Source organism: Pezoporus wallicus, unplaced genomic scaffold (assembly GCF_028554395.1).
Source record: "Pezoporus wallicus isolate ANWC-B61680 ecotype Strahan unplaced genomic scaffold, APGP_CSIRO_Pwel_v1 contig_7292, whole genome shotgun sequence".
Taxonomy (NCBI): Eukaryota; Metazoa; Chordata; class Aves; order Psittaciformes; family Psittacidae; genus Pezoporus; species Pezoporus wallicus.
This window is the reverse complement of record NW_026638060.1, coordinates 52698-70082: the sequence shown is the minus strand read 5'-3', so window position 1 is coordinate 70082 and position 17385 is coordinate 52698. Positions and strand designations below refer to the sequence as shown.

Below are 17385 nucleotides of genomic sequence, written 5' to 3'. Positions count from 1 at the left end.
TTAAGGGAATGTAAAACTTGAAAACACAGTAAGCACTGGAGTCTGATTTCTTTGATCTGCAGCTGTTTCGCCCATGTGTCATGTTCATGATATGCTTATTCACTCTGTGGATTGTGACTGAATTAAGAGAATTACTGGGTCAGCATTAATGTTTTTGGAGGTCAGAACTTTGGTACGCATGTTCATCATGAGATGAACATGAGGTCTCGAGAGAGAGCCTCCAAATGGAGAAAACCAGCATTTTATTTTGTTTTTTTTTTATGAGTTGATGCAGATGTTGTGTGTTTTTAGTCATTTGCAGTTTGATTCATGTACTTGTGCAGTTATTTCTTCCTTTTGCTTCATCTTCCTGGGTTTGCTGTCTAAAGACCCCACATGGTTCTCCTCTCCTTAGAACATCATGTTGAGAAAAATAGTTTTTCTCAGACAGACTCTAGTTTAAATGAGAGGAAGAGCAAGTTTATAAGGAATAAGTCCTTGTCTTGTACCTTATGATTAAAACTTTACATCTCCGTGTCATCATCTTTGTGATTTAGTTTACCAAAGCTTCCTGGTTTCAGATGGCTGTAGAAACTTCTGAAAAAGGTTTCTCTGAAGTTGGAATCTGGATTTCATAACATGCATGCTCAGGTTGTTTAACACTTAGCAATGACACAGGCACTGTATTTTTGTAACAGCACCTTCGCCAAGTTGGAGTCGTAGGTAAATTTGTGGAGTTTTTTGGTCCTGGTGTAGCCCAGCTGTCAATTGCTGACCGAGCCACCATTGCCAATATGTGTCCCGAGTATGGAGCCACAGCTGCCTTTTTCCCAGTGGATGATATCAGCATTGGGTACCTGATACAAACTGGTGAGTGTAAAAAGATAACCATGGGTTAAAGGTGTAGTTGAATGCAAGGACTCCAGGTCTATATGGTGTAGTCAGCAATGGATTGAATCAGGTGGAGCTTGAGTGCTTTTTTTTATCCATGCTTGCTTATTCAGTCTGTTTCTTGCTTTTAGGGTCCATGTTTTTTTAGGAAGAGCTAAGTTTTAGATTGTTTTGCATGTGACTACCTGATTAGACCCACCCAAACTTAGCTTGTCCAGATGAAAAAAGCAGGAACCCAAGTTTTTGTTCTGCAAAAACCATGAAGTCTGTTCAGTCGCTTTATTTCTAGTGAATTTCTAATGTTTGTGCCGAAAGGGTTTTGTAAAGCAGTGTACAGTGTGAACAGTGAAATAGCTTGTTATGCATTTTTTTAATTTTTCTGTCACATGGTAGTGCCTCAGTTTCATTTGTGTTTTGTTTTTGCTATATGTCTTTCATCTTAGGTCGTGATAAAGAGAAAGTTATGTGCACAAAAAAGTATCTTGAGGCTGTGGGAATGCTAAGAGATTTCAAGAACTCCTCTCAGGACCCGAACTTCACACAGGTTAGAAACTATTCTGTCTTCTGGCTCCTTGCTTTATGCTGTGACCTGTTTTAATGTGACAATTGCCTGTTTTTCACAGAAAATCAGAAATAGATATGGGACTCCTTATTGGCTTGGTCCACACAGCTTAAGGCCCAGTAGAATGAGTCAGCTGGCTCTCATGAAAGCTCTGGCATAGGTATAGATTGGCTTTCAGTTGAGCTCTAGCTGGTGCAGATTCTGCAATTTGATCCATGTAGTTTTGAGAAATCTAGTCCAGACTCAGAGCTATGAAGGTAGTGTGGATGTTGTCTGTGTAAGCTTTGTCCCAGTTTTACCCTTCTTTCAGTAACTTATTTTGTTGTGTGAATCAGGACACTTAGAAGCACTGTGTGGTAACTGCAGACCACAAAAATTGTTTTGTGTGCAAAAAAATGAAGATCTTACTCAGTGTCCAGGAAAATCAAGAATATTCCTGGTTTTCTCTACAGTAAGAATTTACCTTGTAACTTTTGTTAAAGTTTGCATGATTATTCAAAAACCTTGGTAAATATAGGAAGGAAGATGCAGCAACAAAGTTGAAAAATTTGTGAGGAACAGGAAAATATGATAATCACTATTTCATAATAGACTGAATATTCTCCCCAAGGCCAAGACAAATAGTCTGGTTTATGCCAATACCAGCATTTCTTCACATCATTGTTTTCTGAAGAGGACCCTGCTGCTAGCATGTGAAAGGACATAATTCTTAAAATCATCTATATTATTTAGTTGCTTTAGTCACACGTTGAGTTTTAAATAACTAGGGTACTTCTGGGAGCCATACCTGAGAGCTGACAGGGTTTAGGAGTAGTTTCTTTTCTTACGATCTTTCCCTTCTCATGTGTCTTTAATTTCTGCAACAAACATAAAGATGTGCAGACATAGCCCTGGTTCAACAGCAGAGGTAACCATACCTGTGGCTTAATTGGCTTTAACTTGTCATGGAGTGCTGAATCGCTCTCTGTTCCTCTTACTGAATAGGTTGTTGAGTTGGATCTCTATACTGTTGTGCCTTGCTGCAGTGGACCAAAAAGACCTCAGGACAAAGTTGCTGTTTCGGATATGAAGAAGGACTTTGAGACTTGTCTGGGAGCCAAGGTAGAGACTAGGAACCTTTGAGTGTGTAAGCTAATGCATGTTTCTAGAAATGGTTAAGTGTTCAGGACCTACCTTCTGGTAAACTTCTGTGTTATTTGCATATGGAAAGTACATGAGGATGTCTGAATATAGTTTCAAAGATTACATCAACAATGGGTAGTTTAAAATTGTGTTGATGCTTCCCTTATAGAAAGTTGTTCATGTCCTATTGAAATGGTAGTTCTTTCTGATTTTAGATCAGTCTTAGGCCTAATATGGTTTTGGTATACACTAGGGATTTATGAAATAGCCTTGGTGGGTATTGTTAGAGTGGACCATGGTGGGTACTGTTAGAATCAGCTATTGCAGTAAGCTCTCTTCTAACTACCCAGATCATCTTTCCAAGCAGGTTATGCCGTGAGCTCCACAACGTAGTTTTGCAATCAGTACTCAGTCTTTTATCAGATGAGAACTGCATGTGTATCTGTGGCTGTTTGATGTTGGTGGTAAAGATAGAAAAAAAGATTTCTGCCTACATCATCCAGTCATCGAAAGAAGAGCAAGATTTTAATTTGAATTAATATACCCGGACACTTAAGTTTCCAAAATCAGCTTGAATCTTTACTTAATACAGTAACTGCACTTGATAGAGACAGTACAGAAATCTAGTGATGTGAATCTAGGTAAGCAATTCCCAATAATTCTTCTTTTGATATATGTTCCAAACTCCATTTAGTGACCTTGTGCTTTCAGATCTATAAGTGTAATTTTTCATGTCATGAACAGTGCTTTCTGGCTCTTCGCTTTTGGTTTGTGGGTTTTGTTTTGGGTTTGGGTTGTTTTGGTGTTTTTTTTAGCTGTCAGGCTTTTACTTCTCAGGTCAGCTCTTAGTATAAGTTTGAACTGTATGATATTCGTGGCTTAAAAAATCTTACCTATTAGGTCTAAAATCTTGGGGGTAGGTTGTGTAACTAGACTCTATGTGGTCAGGAATCTGGAGCATCTGGGAGCAAGGAGCATCTGAGCAATCTAGAGAAGGATATATTCATGCAGGAAGAAAACACAAATACATTTTACTGTGAAAGTTGTCTCTTTTACCAGTAAACAGAGAATAGGATAGACCCTAGAAAAATAATTTTTGACCACCAATTTGACTGTCGAGAAATGCAAGCCTTCACCATCGGACCTAAAAGTGCAAGCATGGATGTGATTGACAGATGCTTCTCATTTGTGAAGTTCCCAGCCCATACTAATATCCAGTCAAAATACTAATATTAACCACATTCTTACTTTCTTCTCTTACAGCAAGGATTTAAGGGATTTCAAATTGCCCCAGATCATCACAACAGCATAGTCAAATTCAATTTTGAGGGGTGTGACTTTGAGCTTGCTCATGGTTCAGTAGTGATTGCTGCCATTACAAGCTGTACAAACACCAGTAATCCCTCAGTTATGCTGGGAGCCGGTAAGCTTATTTCCTTAAATTTGCAGTAGTTTCTTTATGGCTCTGGCTGTGTGTCTGAAAGACAAATACAATACTGATGTAATTCTATGTGCACAGTGCTATTTGTTATTTAAAATGCTAAAACTGAAAACTTAGTCTCTAAGGGTAGCAGAATGAATTCTGGAAATTGTAGCTAAAAATGTGGATTGAAGAAAATGTATACTTCTTCACTGTCTTCTCCATGGGGCAAGCTGGAACTGAATTAACTGGCACCTCTGACACTTGTTCAAATGCAAAGAAGCTGTGATATAGACCTGAGAAGAAGCTGTTGAAAGTCAGAGCCACAAGAAGAGGGACAGTGAAGAACAGCCTATGAATTGAAGTCTGAAGGTGCTCTGACCTAGCAGCAGAGTATAAAGCACATTTTGCTAGAGGTGTTACAGGGGAGGATGAGTACAATTAGTCTAAGTTGAGTGTGTTAAATTTCAGGTCAGGAGGTTGTTCATTTTTAACCTGGCTCATCTGGGCAGAAAATTTCTCATTCTGAATGTGTACTTCCAGCAACAAAGTATGAATTAAAGGAGTCAGCTCAAAGGATTCAGTCTGTGTGACACCAGTTCAGCCATCTTTCCCAGTGCTTGTCTACATGCTCACATATTTCTTTCCGTCACAAACATGTGCATAGACCCTGTCTGTCCCTTTAAGGTCATCACTGCATTAGGGCTTACTGTTCATCAGTGACTTGCATGATGGGATAGAAGGCCTCATCAGCAAGTTTGCTGATGATACAAAAGTGGGAGAAGCGTCTTATGCTCCATAGTGCTGTGCTGTTATTCATAAGGATCTAGACAGGCTAAAGAGATGGGCAAAGAGGAACCTTTTGAAATTCAATAAAGGCAGGTGCAGAGTGCTGCACCTGGGGAGTAATAACCCTGTGCACCAGTACAGGCTGGGGGCTGAATGCTGAAAAACAGCTCTGTGGAGAGGGAATTGGGGGTCATGGTGGACAAGTTGTCCATGAGCCAGCAGGGTGCCCCTATGGCCATGAATGCAAATGGTATCCTGGACTGACTTAGGAGAGCATTGCCAGCAGGTCGAGGCAGGTGATTCTTTCTGCCACACAGGGCTCCCAGGCTAATAGCATGCATTTTTAACACTCTTAGTGGGGATGCTGATCTTTCAGCTTAATAACCAGGTTTTAAAGTGTAGAATGCTCTTCAAGATACAACTAAAGTAGGTACTTTGAACACATTCACTACTACTTAACACAAAGCAGCCTGAAGAATATAGTAGATCTTAGCATAGTCCTAAGGATCTTAGCATATGTGCTGAGATCTAGTGGGTACTCACACCTTTGCTGTCTTTTGGAATAGCAGTGCTTGTGCTTTGACCTTGACAAGCAGAGAAAAAGAAATTGTTAGTCTCCAGCAACTGTACACTAGGGTATTGAGAACCTCCAAGATACCCACACAAGACATGTTAATTTAGCTTTCAGAGTAGTTTGAAATGAAAGTAAATAAAAAGTACAGTGATCTCACACTAAGTAACCAAGCTGAAAGAAATCCCAAATAGGAATAGTTGTTTCAAACTGCCACTATATATCCTGTGTACTAAATGATGTGCAGGGCTTGTGTATCCGTGGAAATAGTGTATGCTGAAGTAGCCTTAACAGCCTAATCTGTGTTGGATAAAGGTGGTGTCGCAACTTAAATTCTGGCATTTACTTGCCGGTTTTTAGAGTTTGACTTTGCATTCTTTTCAGAACTCGTATTGGCAGGAAAACAGAAGCCAACACTTTCAGGCAGGCTGGGTTGTCCTAGGATGATCATTTGTTCATGGTCACATTTCCAGAGGTTTCTAAGAGCTTCAGTTTCCACAGCTCCCTCTGGCAGATAAGGAGACTCAACAATTTCAGCAATAGAATGTTTTTTTTAAATTAATGTATCTACCTTTAGGGCTCCAAATCTATCAATGTAGGCCTTTTAACAGACCACTTACAAGTGGAGAACTCCAGATTATGTCTAACACAGCTGCCAAACATCTGGTAAAGACAAAGCAGTCTGATTTCTTTGTATTGGAGATCATGTTGGATCAGAGCAGAGCTTCTGTGTATTTTCTTATCTAAGTGGATGTGTGAGGGAGAATGAGGCATGAGAATGTGAAGTTTTGCTTAGCTGTGGCTTCTTTTGTATCCATCCAGGGAAAGGGCTGGAGGGAGCTTATTTTCTGAACATTTATGTGTGTATGGACAATTTGTTTGAAAGGTGGAAATTCAGGATAAATGTGTTTCTGGTAACATACGCTATACTGCATCTCTGTGTGTTACAAATCCAGGGTTGCTAGAATAGCACTCCTGCAAGAAGCTGTAGATCATGAGATTGTTTGTTTGTGACAAGGGCCAGAGCTGGTACTGTCACAGCCATCTGCTTCTGAGGGCAGCAGATCACATGTTGGCAGTTACTTCAGCACTGAGTCACTAGACCAGCGTAAGTGGGAAGTTAACAATTCTTCATTGCATTTTATTGTGAGACACTTGTCTTACAAATAGTGTCCTGAGTTTTGAATGTCTACATGCTATGTGAGTGTGAGTGCATCTTGTTGAATGCAATTTCCAGCTGCTTTCCAGTGGAGCAGAAATTGCAGGCTGGATCTACAGTTCAGATGAGCACTGGAGCTCTAGCTGGTTATTCTGGGATTGGTGCTGTTGGCTCACTGTACTATTTTATTGCTGGAAATGGAGCCTTTTTCTATTTTCCGGTTATTTAATGGTACTTCCTTTAACCTGCTGATCCACAAGACTGTCCACTTCCAGGAAAACTGCAACTGTCCTTTGCATTTTTCAGGATTGCTTGCTAAGAAAGCTGTTGAAGCTGGTTTGACAGTGAAGCCATACATTAAAACTAGCCTGTCCCCAGGAAGCGGGGTTGTCACTTACTATCTGAGGGAGAGTGGAGTTATGAGTTACCTTTCCCAACTAGGGTAAGAGTGCTTTTCTTACTGTTGTCCCGTGGCTGCTTAACTAAAATCATTGACAACAAGCTATGCAATAGAAAAAGTATTTCTCTGTACAGCTTGAAGGATGTGGCAGGTACCCTACAGCATGATCCTGAGTAAGTTAGTGCACTGCTGTTGTGCTGGCTGACTGCACCAGCAAAGGAGAGGGCCTGATGCCTGCTGTAGCTTCTGAAGGCTCATGTTCCTAAGCAGGAAAAATGGGTTATTTCTCAAGATTAATGGTTTTAAAATAACATAAATGACCCTATACTGTTGTTCGTCTTGCTAGATGACACATTTCCTAGCTATTTATTCTGCATGCATGGACAGTCACTGCAATGATAAAAATTGAGCATTGGTGTTTTCATCAGCAATTCACTTGTTGAAGCAGTACATCTTCTAAAAGTAACCCTAGCCAACTGCTAAGGGGTTGCTCAAAAATAGCTTTTTGTTCACTGATGGTTTTTGTGCTCTGTCTAGGTTTGATGTAGTGGGTTATGGCTGTATGACATGTATTGGCAATAGTGGACCCCTGCCAGAGCCTGTTGTCCAGGCCATTACACAGGTATGCAGTTTTTCCTGTGTAGCTCATTTAGATAAGCTGTTCTCTGTTGTGTGCAGTTCTGAGCTGTGTTATACTATGCAAAGTAATATACATGTGTGTGAAGTCTATATTCTCTTTTTTTTTTTGGGAAGTGCTTTGGAATTTTTTGGAAGGAGACAGTTCTATGACTGTCCAGTCATTGATGCGGCACCATTTCGCAGCTGTACAGACCTGCTAGTGTACAGTGTCTGCCAAGCACCTCAGATACTGTTGTCTTGAATTGTGTCTTACAGGGAGACCTCGTAGCGGTGGGTGTGTTGTCCGGCAATAGGAATTTCGAAGGGCGTGTCCATCCCAATACCCGTGCTAACTACCTGGCTTCCCCACCACTGGTGATAGCCTATGCAATTGCAGGGACTATCCGGATCGACTTTGAGAAAGAGTGTTTGGGTAAGAGTGTCAGGATGCTTCTTTCCACAGCTTATAAACTAAACTGGTTGGAATTAAGCTCCTTAGAAATATTTGTCCCAGAAAGATGCTTCAAATATCTGAGTACGTCTGGGATAGAAAGCGTTGAATTGTTAAGAAACTGAGCAACAGGGAGTCTGCATGATGGAGAAAGGGGGAAGCCAAGCCTGACCAGTATTTGAATTCCACAGGGGCATCTTTTGGGTTATATCTGGGTGTGACAGTCTCTCATGAGCAAACTGACCTAGCACTTTGTTTGACCAGGTAGCGCAGCTAGACAACCCTCAATGAACCTTTCCAGCCTCAATTATTCCAAAAATTTTTCTGGAAGGTCATTCAGAAATTACAAAAGAAGGTGTATATGTACAGGCATCATGAAGTTTATAAGGCCCTCTTCTGTCAGACCCTTGTAGGTGAAAAAGTGTGGCTCACAACAAGATCAGAAGAAACACACAACTAAAGGACACCATGGTAAACTTTTCTTCTTTTTTTAAATGAAAAAGTTATGAAAAAAACATAACAATGCCATTTTCCATAGGAACAAATGCTTCGGGGAAGAAGATTTTCCTGAAAGATATCTGGCCAACAAGAAATGAGATTCAGGCTGTTGAGCGTCAGTTTGTTATTCCTGGAATGTTCAAGGAGGTCTACCAAAAAATAGAGGTGAATTAGGTGCAGTAGGTTGATCGATGTGCTATGCTATTCTGAATGTGTTAAATAAGCTGGTCTTGATAATGAAATGAGCCTTTTCCTTCTGTTGCTGTTGCTCCTGTTCTGACAAGTATTCAAATGAGTTTTGGTCTGTTGTGGGTTTTTTTTTTTAATGGCTTCTGGTTAATTAAATTGGCTGTTCCCAAATGTCTTCAGACAGTTGTGTCCTGAAAATTGCTCCTTCGTGCCTTTTTTTTTTTTTTAACGTAACATACAGGTGATGTATTATAAACAGTAGGCTGATATTAGAAAGTGAGATATTCCAGCTTCACAAATAAGATTTGCAATTTTACCTGGATTCTGAAGTAATTCTGTTGCTTCTGAAAACTTAGAAATCAGAGGGATATTTTTGTTTGTTTTTCAGACAGTAAATGAATCTTGGAATGCCTTAGAAGCTCCTTCAGATAAACTATATACTTGGAATCCCAAATCAACATACATCAAGTCTCCACCTTTCTTTGATGGTCTGGTACGTGCACACTTTCCCTTTGAATTGAGCCAAAGTGTGTTACCTTGATTAATGTTCCAGGTGAGGCAAAGCCACTTCAAGGAGCCTGGGAGCATCCATCATAGCCTGTTGAGGCCTTGCTTCTCAAATGTTAGAATTAGGCTATTCCATTCATTTTAATACAAAGTCATGAGTGAATATGAAGATTGTAAAGATTCTCAGTCACTTCAGGGCTTTCGAAAAGTTTCATTTTCCTTTTAAATTTATATTTAATTAATGTGACTCTCTTCAAAAGAGTCACAATGGAAGTTAGGGAAAAGGACGGGAAACAAACCTCACAGTTCTGCCTGCCTGCCTTTTGCATCAGGTAGTTCAGTGTTCATACTGCTATTTCAATGCCATTTACAAGAAAATGCAGATTTCAATGTATGCAGATGTCTAGGAATCCTGTGTTTTCATCTACTTTCATGCATATGCCACAGGAAGCCTCAGTTAATGTTGTGGGTTTTCTTTGCTTCAACTGTTTTCTTCACCCATTAACTTGCTGGCAGACAGCCAGGACATTGTATTTTGTTCAAGAATGTAATAATTTTTAATAGTTTTGGGGTCTTCTCTTTCTTTCAACTTACATAAAAAGGCAGACTTTATTTTGCAGTTTGCACTTTTGAGAAAGAAAAAGGAGTTCTGTGTCATACTTTAATGATCTTGTTTGTATTTATGACGGTTTAGACTTTGGCTCTTCAGACCCCGAAAACAATTGAAGATGCTTATGTCCTGTTGAATTTTGGGGATTCTGTGACAACAGACCACATCTCTCCAGCTGGGAATATAGCAAGAAATAGTCCTGCAGCTCGTTATTTGACCAGCAGAGGGTAAGCTTTACTTCTTGATCTTGTTATAAATTGGGAAAGGGAAACAAGCCACAACTACTGTACCATGTTACAGGCTCACGTATCTGCTGTCTGTTCACATATACTTGTATACCTTGATAAATGCCTGGAGAACATGTAAAAGAATAAAGAAAAGCATTTTTTTCTCTGCTGCTTTCAGCAGCTCTCACCAAGTGTAAGAACTGGGATATACTGTAACACTGGAGAGCTGAAGACCTTTGGAGAGAGGGAAGGCAAAAAGATAATTTTCAGGTTATATTTTGCAGTAAGTCTATACATGAATACAGGAATCAAGATTTGTCTCCCTGATAGAAGCAAAATGATCATGGTGCTTAATGCCAAAAATGTGTTTTATGCTAGTTTCTTCTAGCATGTGCAACTGTTTTATAGATCTAGGCTATCAGGAGCAACAGAATATCCAGAAGTTTAGGTTTCAGCGCAGCTGCAAAGACTGGCAAAGCTATTATGGTTGGAGTCCAAACTGCTGTCTTTTCATATGGCCAGTCTGTCAGTTTAACAAGGGGCTCAGCTTAAGGCCAGACTGGGACTTGCTGAGTTTCCGTATTCGGTCTTCACAGGTAATATAGTACTTCTATTCTCTGGTTTAGCACTTCTTAAAATTTCAGCACTGTTTTGAGGAACAGCACCGACATTATTAAAAGAAAAAAATAATTCACTAGGCCTAATAATTCTGGAGAGGAAATTTATTAGAACAATATGATCTACTGAAATTTAACTGCTTTTGACTCTTTGGCCCTTGGCTATCAGTCACTTTGAAATGTAAAGAGGCCTACAGACATTACAAACCAGGTGTTGAATGTCATAGCTGCTGTTTGGATGTAGCCCAGTGCAAACAGTCCAATTTTTCATCACATTCCAGTACATTTTTTGTCTACTGGTTAGGCTGGAGTGTCGCCTCCTTCCTGTATCTCTGTTTACAAATGAACTTTTTCTTCTGGAGTTCTAACTTGCAGCAGGGTCTCTCTCTGCCTTGTAGATGTTTTAGTGCAGTGGTGTCTCTACCTTTGTTCTGTATGCTACAGTAATACAAATAACAAGGAGTATTTACAGGAGCCAGCTATTAGGAATTCTGTTGCATCTTCTGACTAAATGTGAACAATATCTTTGAAACATTATCAGATACTGCTTTCTAAGGCAAGAGGTAAGAATACTATGCAACCTGCTTTCTGTGACCAAGCTGTAGGTGTGCCTCTGATTAGTTTATTTTTTGTTGTTTGGGGTTTTCTTATTCACTTCAAAATCAGCTAACTGGATGCTACTGCCATGATGGGAACTATGTAGATACACCTGCCTCAGAAACACCAGATCATTTCTTTTTTTAAAGCACAGAGAGTGCTTCAGTCTAAAACCAACATAGTTTCCTTTTTTTCTTGGTTTGCTTTTTCCTAAATAGTTTGACTCCTCGAGAGTTCAATTCTTATGGCTCCCGCAGAGGGAATGATGCTGTCATGGCCAGAGGAACATTTGCAAACATTCGCTTGGTGAACAAATTTATTGATAAACAAGGACCTCAGACTGTCCATTTCCCTTCTGGGGAGACTGTAAGTACACATACTGATCTAAACTGAGGTTTATTGACAATAGAGTGGATAGTACTGGCTTTCCTTCTTACAACTGGGGTCATTTACTTAAGTACCTTTAAAGTAAAGCCAATGAGAGGAGAGGAGCTTCATTGACCAAGGGAAGCAGGTCACACATGTGGTGCTATCGGGCATATCAGTGGAGGGTATAACCACTGTAGAAGGGGTAGTGGAAAGCACAGGTTTGTGTTAGGAGTGAGATCAGGCTAGAAGCCACAAAGCGCTGTATGGTCAGTACCTTGAAAGTGCTGCTTTGTGGAAAGTGTGGGCTTGAGCTGTTTATATAGGGCAGGTTTTTTTTCCTTGTTTCCCTGGAACTGTGCTTCTACCCCCATAAAGTGTGTAAGTGTTTGGCATTTTCATTCCAGCTGGACGTATTTGATGCTGCAGAAAGATACAAGCAGGCTGGCCATCCTCTGATTGTGCTGGCTGGAAAAGAATATGGTGCAGGAAGTTCCAGAGACTGGGCAGCTAAAGGACCATTCCTCTTGGTGAGTGAATACAGTAAACTTGGAGGAGGACAGTTTTTAAAAGTGCATTAATTTGTCGGAAAGACTGGCTTATGACCAACATCCTAGGTAGCTCATTCTCACTTTTGGTAGCAAGAGCTGTTGTGAAATCTCAACAGTCTCCAAATGCCACAGTACAGTGAAAAAGCTAGTTAAATATTAATATACTTATTAGACTGGAAGCCTTGTGTAATCTTCAGCTAGAAATCCAAAAAGCTACACCAGAAAGGCCAGTTTCTTTCTTCTGCTTGCCATAAGCCAGGAAACCTTGGGTCTGCTTCCAGCTGCCTCCTTCAACTCACTTAGCAGGGAAGATAGAACATGTATAAGTAGTACTAGTAAAAATGAAATCTGGCATGGCTTCATCATGCAGATTGCAGGGATGCTTAGCAGTATTGTTATAGGAGCCTAATAGAAATCCACCTACAGTGAAATACCTGTTTCTTTCTTTGTCTTGTCCCGCCCTTATTTACCAGCCTGAACTCTGATTCAAGCTTGCTTGGCGTGGGATTTGTAAAGGAAATACTATATTATTAAAGATTTGGATGAGTTGATGTTTAAGATTACATTTGTCTGTAAGTTTTTGGGGGTTTTATCCAGTGATAATTTTTTTTGTCTTACCCGTATTAACATATAAAAATTTAGAAATTAATTAAACTGCACTCTGGAGCTTGTAATGTAGGAGGGCAGCCCTGAATTAGGAAGAGTTATGGAAATGACTAGTGGTGTTCTACGTAAGACGTGTCATAGAAGTATGCAGGATTCCTGAGAAAGCATACGGAATTTTTTGACAATCACACTTCTTTCAGAGACGCTTGAATGTTAACATATAATCAAGACAGTCCACTGTCAGACCAACCTACTAACTCTAACAGTAGCTGATAAATGAAATGGAGGGGGACCACAAATGTACCAATTTCCTTCCTATGAGCACAGAAAGGCTACCCTGAACAATGAAGGTAACTACAGCTGTTGTATATTTCCCAGGGTGTCAAGGCCGTGCTTGCTGAAAGCTATGAGAGAATTCATCGGAGCAACCTAGTAGGGATGGGAGTGATTCCTCTGCAGTATTTGCCTGGAGAGGATGCAGGAACTTTAGGACTCACTGGACGGGAGCGTTACACAATTGTAATTCCCGAAAAACTAAAACCACAGATGAATGTCCAGGTTAAGGTATGAGACACCTAAGGGCTGTAATTTACCTCAGAATTAACTGTCTCTTCAAACAATGTGCTTTCATATGGCAGTAAGTTTCTCTTGCTTGAGGGAGGGGGAATTAAGAAGGTGAAAAAGATGAAAACAGTTATTCTAAGAGGGATTTGCTATGATGGGATATAAAAGCAGCATACCCAAGCTGTTTTATTTAGCGCAAAACAGTCCTGTATTTTGGAGCAGTCATTCAAGTCCACTATATTTTTTTCTGTCTGTTAAATGTTTGAAGCAAAACGAAAAGTGAACTGTAAGTATTAAATAAATTAAACTGATCTATTGAAACAAATTCAAAACAATTAATTGATAATTTAACTGACAAAATGTAGTACACATTGTAGCATTCAAAGTGAAGTCTAAAGAATACCCGGCATAAAAGGTAGTTAAACTTCAGGCCCTGTACTTGAAAGACTACTTTTTGTCTAGCTGACTTAACCTAATAGCATGCTGCTGCGAGTCTGCTCTTTTACTGCAGTTAGCAAAACAATCTACTTATTGCATTATTTAATGCAGGTGATCTCCCTCATTTAGTTTCTAATGGTAATTTTTTACATGTGCCTCATTAACTGTCCTGAAATCGATAAAATACAGATCACAAATTGCTGGTCAGCTTACCAGCTACAGAAGAGTGGCAGATGAATGCGCAGTGTGCATTCATCTGGAAGTACCTGACTAGGGACTCTTCAGTAAAACACAGTGGCTTTATTCACTTCATACACTTGTCTCTGTGCTAATCTGAGTCCCAAACGCTAGGCCACAGGGAGGTTAATGAAATTAATATTGCTGTTGTACATAAACTAGAAGAATGACCACTTAGAAGAACAACAGGAATTGGTATGACCACTTGAAAGAATGCTCAGCTTTCATGTCTCTAGGCATATATCAACAATAAATCTAAATAAGCCAGCAAATGCAATGCAAGGAGAGTCCATACCGTGTTAATTCTGGTTTGTTCTAAACCACTTTCCTCTTAAGCAGCTGGCTATAGTCTGTAGAAAGAAATACTTGTATCTGTAGTAAAAAAAGTAAACAGTGCCTGTTTAGTTTAGCTTCCTATCACAACTTCTTAAGAAGGCAAAACTATTGTAATAGTCCTTTTACTGTGATGTCATATAACATGTGTAATGTTCTCCTGCTTGAATGACTTTCTTTGATCCCAACAGCTGGATACTGGGAAAACCTTTCGTGCCATCATGAGGTTTGACACTGATGTGGAGCTTACTTACTTCCACAATGGCGGCATTCTGAACTACATGATCCGTAAAATGGCATCCTAATCTAAAATTTTAACCAAAAACGTCCAGGTACAAGCCTGCTTCTGGTGAGCAAAGTAAAATGATGGTAATCATAAATTTGAAAGTGTGAACCATAAAGTGAACAAGTTTTTTGTGGATTGTACTAGAAGGCTTGTTTACAATGCTTAGTTATTCTATGTATCAGGAAACTGGAAATGCTTGCCCAATTAAACAGCATTTATTATTTGTTTTGTATGGTGGTTGGCTTGACTTACATTAGAGTACAGTGCAAAAGTCATTAAAATTCTGTGGAACTGTTGAAAATAATGTGCTGATTTCATATATTTGGTCAATTTAGTATGTCTCTGAATTTAAGTACTATTCTTACATCAATGGTCCAAAAATTAACTGACAGTATAAAAAAGTTGTTACTCCTTTCTGATTACCTGATACTGACTTGCTTTCTCACTCAGTTTACCAGAATCTGAGTCTAATACTGAAATGAATTATTTAGCCTTTTATTAATTTTTAAAAATGTGAACTTTGTTGTTTAAAATCTAAGCCTTTGTGGAAAGGTGAACCTATTGGGGATAATATTTCTAATAGATGAAATTAAATTTATTTTCAAAAACTTTGGTGTTTTTTGTCATGTTATCCTCAGTACCAAGATGCAGAACGAAGCTTTGATTTTAAGCTCTTCTCATTGTCCCTGCTGGAGCAGAGCTGTACAAGTCTTGACTTCTTATTTAATGAAAGAAGAATTAAAACATAATCTGCATGAGACCAGATGAATACAAATACTGTCAGATACTGGCAGTCTTCTATAACCCAACAGAATACTGTTGTGATGTACTTTCTTCTGTTCTGTGTCCTCAGGCAGACAACCTACCATAATTTCAAGATCCTTTTTCATGGCACTTTGCTACCAGTGGTAACACTGTGTTCATTGAAGTGACTGTCCAATCCACAATATCACATGAATCAAGTTACAGCAATAACAAATATCCTCTTACTCAGAGATAAACAAAGTTATAGTACTAATTCTTCTCTTCAGTATGTAGTATTTAGAGCAACTTTCACAACAATTAACAATGAAGAAATTCTTTCAAAGTAATCTCCTAATGTATTTTTATTGCTGTTAGCTCCAGCTGTATCTTGAAAAAAAACACCAAACACAATGAGGATAGCTCTGAAATAATTCAAGAGTCTTATAAAGGTGCTACGGATTGCACTGTACCTGCAACTGGCTGTTTGTGCTTGATTACAACAAACAGCAAATTAGCAAATTCAGCAGAGGCCCACTGACTTATTGCACAGAGCATCTCTCAGAACAAGGGGAGAGAACTAGGACTGTTTAGCCTGGTGAAGAGAAGGCTCAGGGACAGTTCTGCTGTTTGTGTACAAATATCTGAATGAAGGCCACAAAGAAGATGCAACTATCTTCTTTTCAGTGATGCCTAATGACAGGGCAGGAGGCTCTGGGCACAAACTGAAACGCAGGAGGTTCCCTCTGAACATCAGGAAGTACTTTTTTACTGTGAAGGTAACCAAGCACTGGCTTAAAGAAATTGCCCAGTGAGGTTATGATGTCTTCAACTTTGAAGATGTTCGGAGGCTGTCAGGACATACGATCCTGGACAAACTGCTGTAGCTTACAAGATGGCCTATAGAGGTCCCTCCTATCCTCAGCTTGTCTGAGAGCTGTTAACATGCTTGTCGTCTTGAGCATTATTTGGTAATGCAACTTTGGGTTCAATGACAAAAAAAAATCAGATATTCTCAAATTCCAAGTAGAGTGCTGATGTTCTTCCCCAACTTCCCATCTGCACTGTGTACTGGAGGTAGTTTTGTATCAAGTTGAATTCTTATTAATGTGTTACCTCATCAACCCTTATTACACTCATTTAAGCTGAACTGAAGAGTTGTTGTAGTCTGCAGTCCTTGTGGTCAAACAAGAGGAAAAGACTAGGACTCCTCAAATTCCCTAACTTCCCAGTAGTTACTACTATAAGCTGTGAAAATTAAGACTGATTTTCTTTATTTTTTTTAATGTCAAGAGTCCTAAAGTAGATAGGCCTTTCACACAACAAGCTGATACTCAAGGACTGTGATTTTTCCATGTATTTTTAACTTGAATGTGCTAGCCAGCATTTTGCAGAATCTTTGTTCCTGGTGTTTTTAGAGGAAAGGCATTTTCCAACCGTATGTTATCTTTATGCATTGTTCTGTGTTTCCTTTTTGGAAGTAGATATAAGAACAGCGAAGAACTAGGTAAAAACTAAACACAGAGTAGGTTTCTATAAGCCTGAGATTCAGGCTTCCTTTACAGTGCATACACCTTTCACAATAAAAAGCACTGACTCGAAACATGAAACAGTGCTTAAAAAGTTGGTTTACTCTTTAATGCCACGTAACACTTTGAAAGAACACCACAAGTCTCACTAGGGTTTAGGCAGTTAAATACATTTTGGACTCCTACTTAGTTTCCTATTTCAAGGTGGTTTTCTTCAGGATTCATATATTTCAGACACATAATTTACATACATGAAATGTGCAGTGGCAACTGATGAACATGCAGTGATGGAAGGAAACTGCTACCATTTCAATCCAGAAGATGCGTCCTCCAGGAGGGCTTCATGAAGCCCTGCTGCATTTCTCAGTGTTGCAGAAGAATTCTCTATTAAAGGTGGATTTGAAAGATGCAGTATAAGCCTTACAGAAAAGTTATTGGACATTTTCTCTCAATTTTCTATATACCAAGATGCTTAAAGCATTAAAAGTAGCCGGAGTATTAGCATGCATAAGCCATGTTGTCTACAT

The 17385-nt window shown here is 39.4% G+C and overlaps 1 protein-coding gene across 1 annotated transcript in view; it reads left to right on the top strand.

Annotated features, from left to right (window-relative positions):
• The window catches only part of ACO1 (aconitase 1), a 34981-nt gene extending 19785 nt beyond the window's left edge, over positions 1–15196 (top strand). The window contains exons 8-21 of the mRNA XM_057408909.1: positions 678–849; positions 1314–1414; positions 2417–2533; positions 3818–3977; positions 6800–6935; positions 7431–7515; positions 7788–7944; positions 8501–8625; positions 9038–9142; positions 9851–9993; positions 11426–11573; positions 11981–12103; positions 13109–13294; positions 14494–15196. Of these exons, the coding sequence (XP_057264892.1) occupies positions 678–849; positions 1314–1414; positions 2417–2533; positions 3818–3977; positions 6800–6935; positions 7431–7515; positions 7788–7944; positions 8501–8625; positions 9038–9142; positions 9851–9993; positions 11426–11573; positions 11981–12103; positions 13109–13294; positions 14494–14607 (1872 nt within the window). The 3' untranslated portion in view covers positions 14608–15196. The remainder of the gene's footprint in view (positions 1–677; positions 850–1313; positions 1415–2416; positions 2534–3817; positions 3978–6799; positions 6936–7430; positions 7516–7787; positions 7945–8500; positions 8626–9037; positions 9143–9850; positions 9994–11425; positions 11574–11980; positions 12104–13108; positions 13295–14493) is intronic.
• The last annotated feature ends 2189 nt before the right edge of the window (positions 15197–17385 follow it).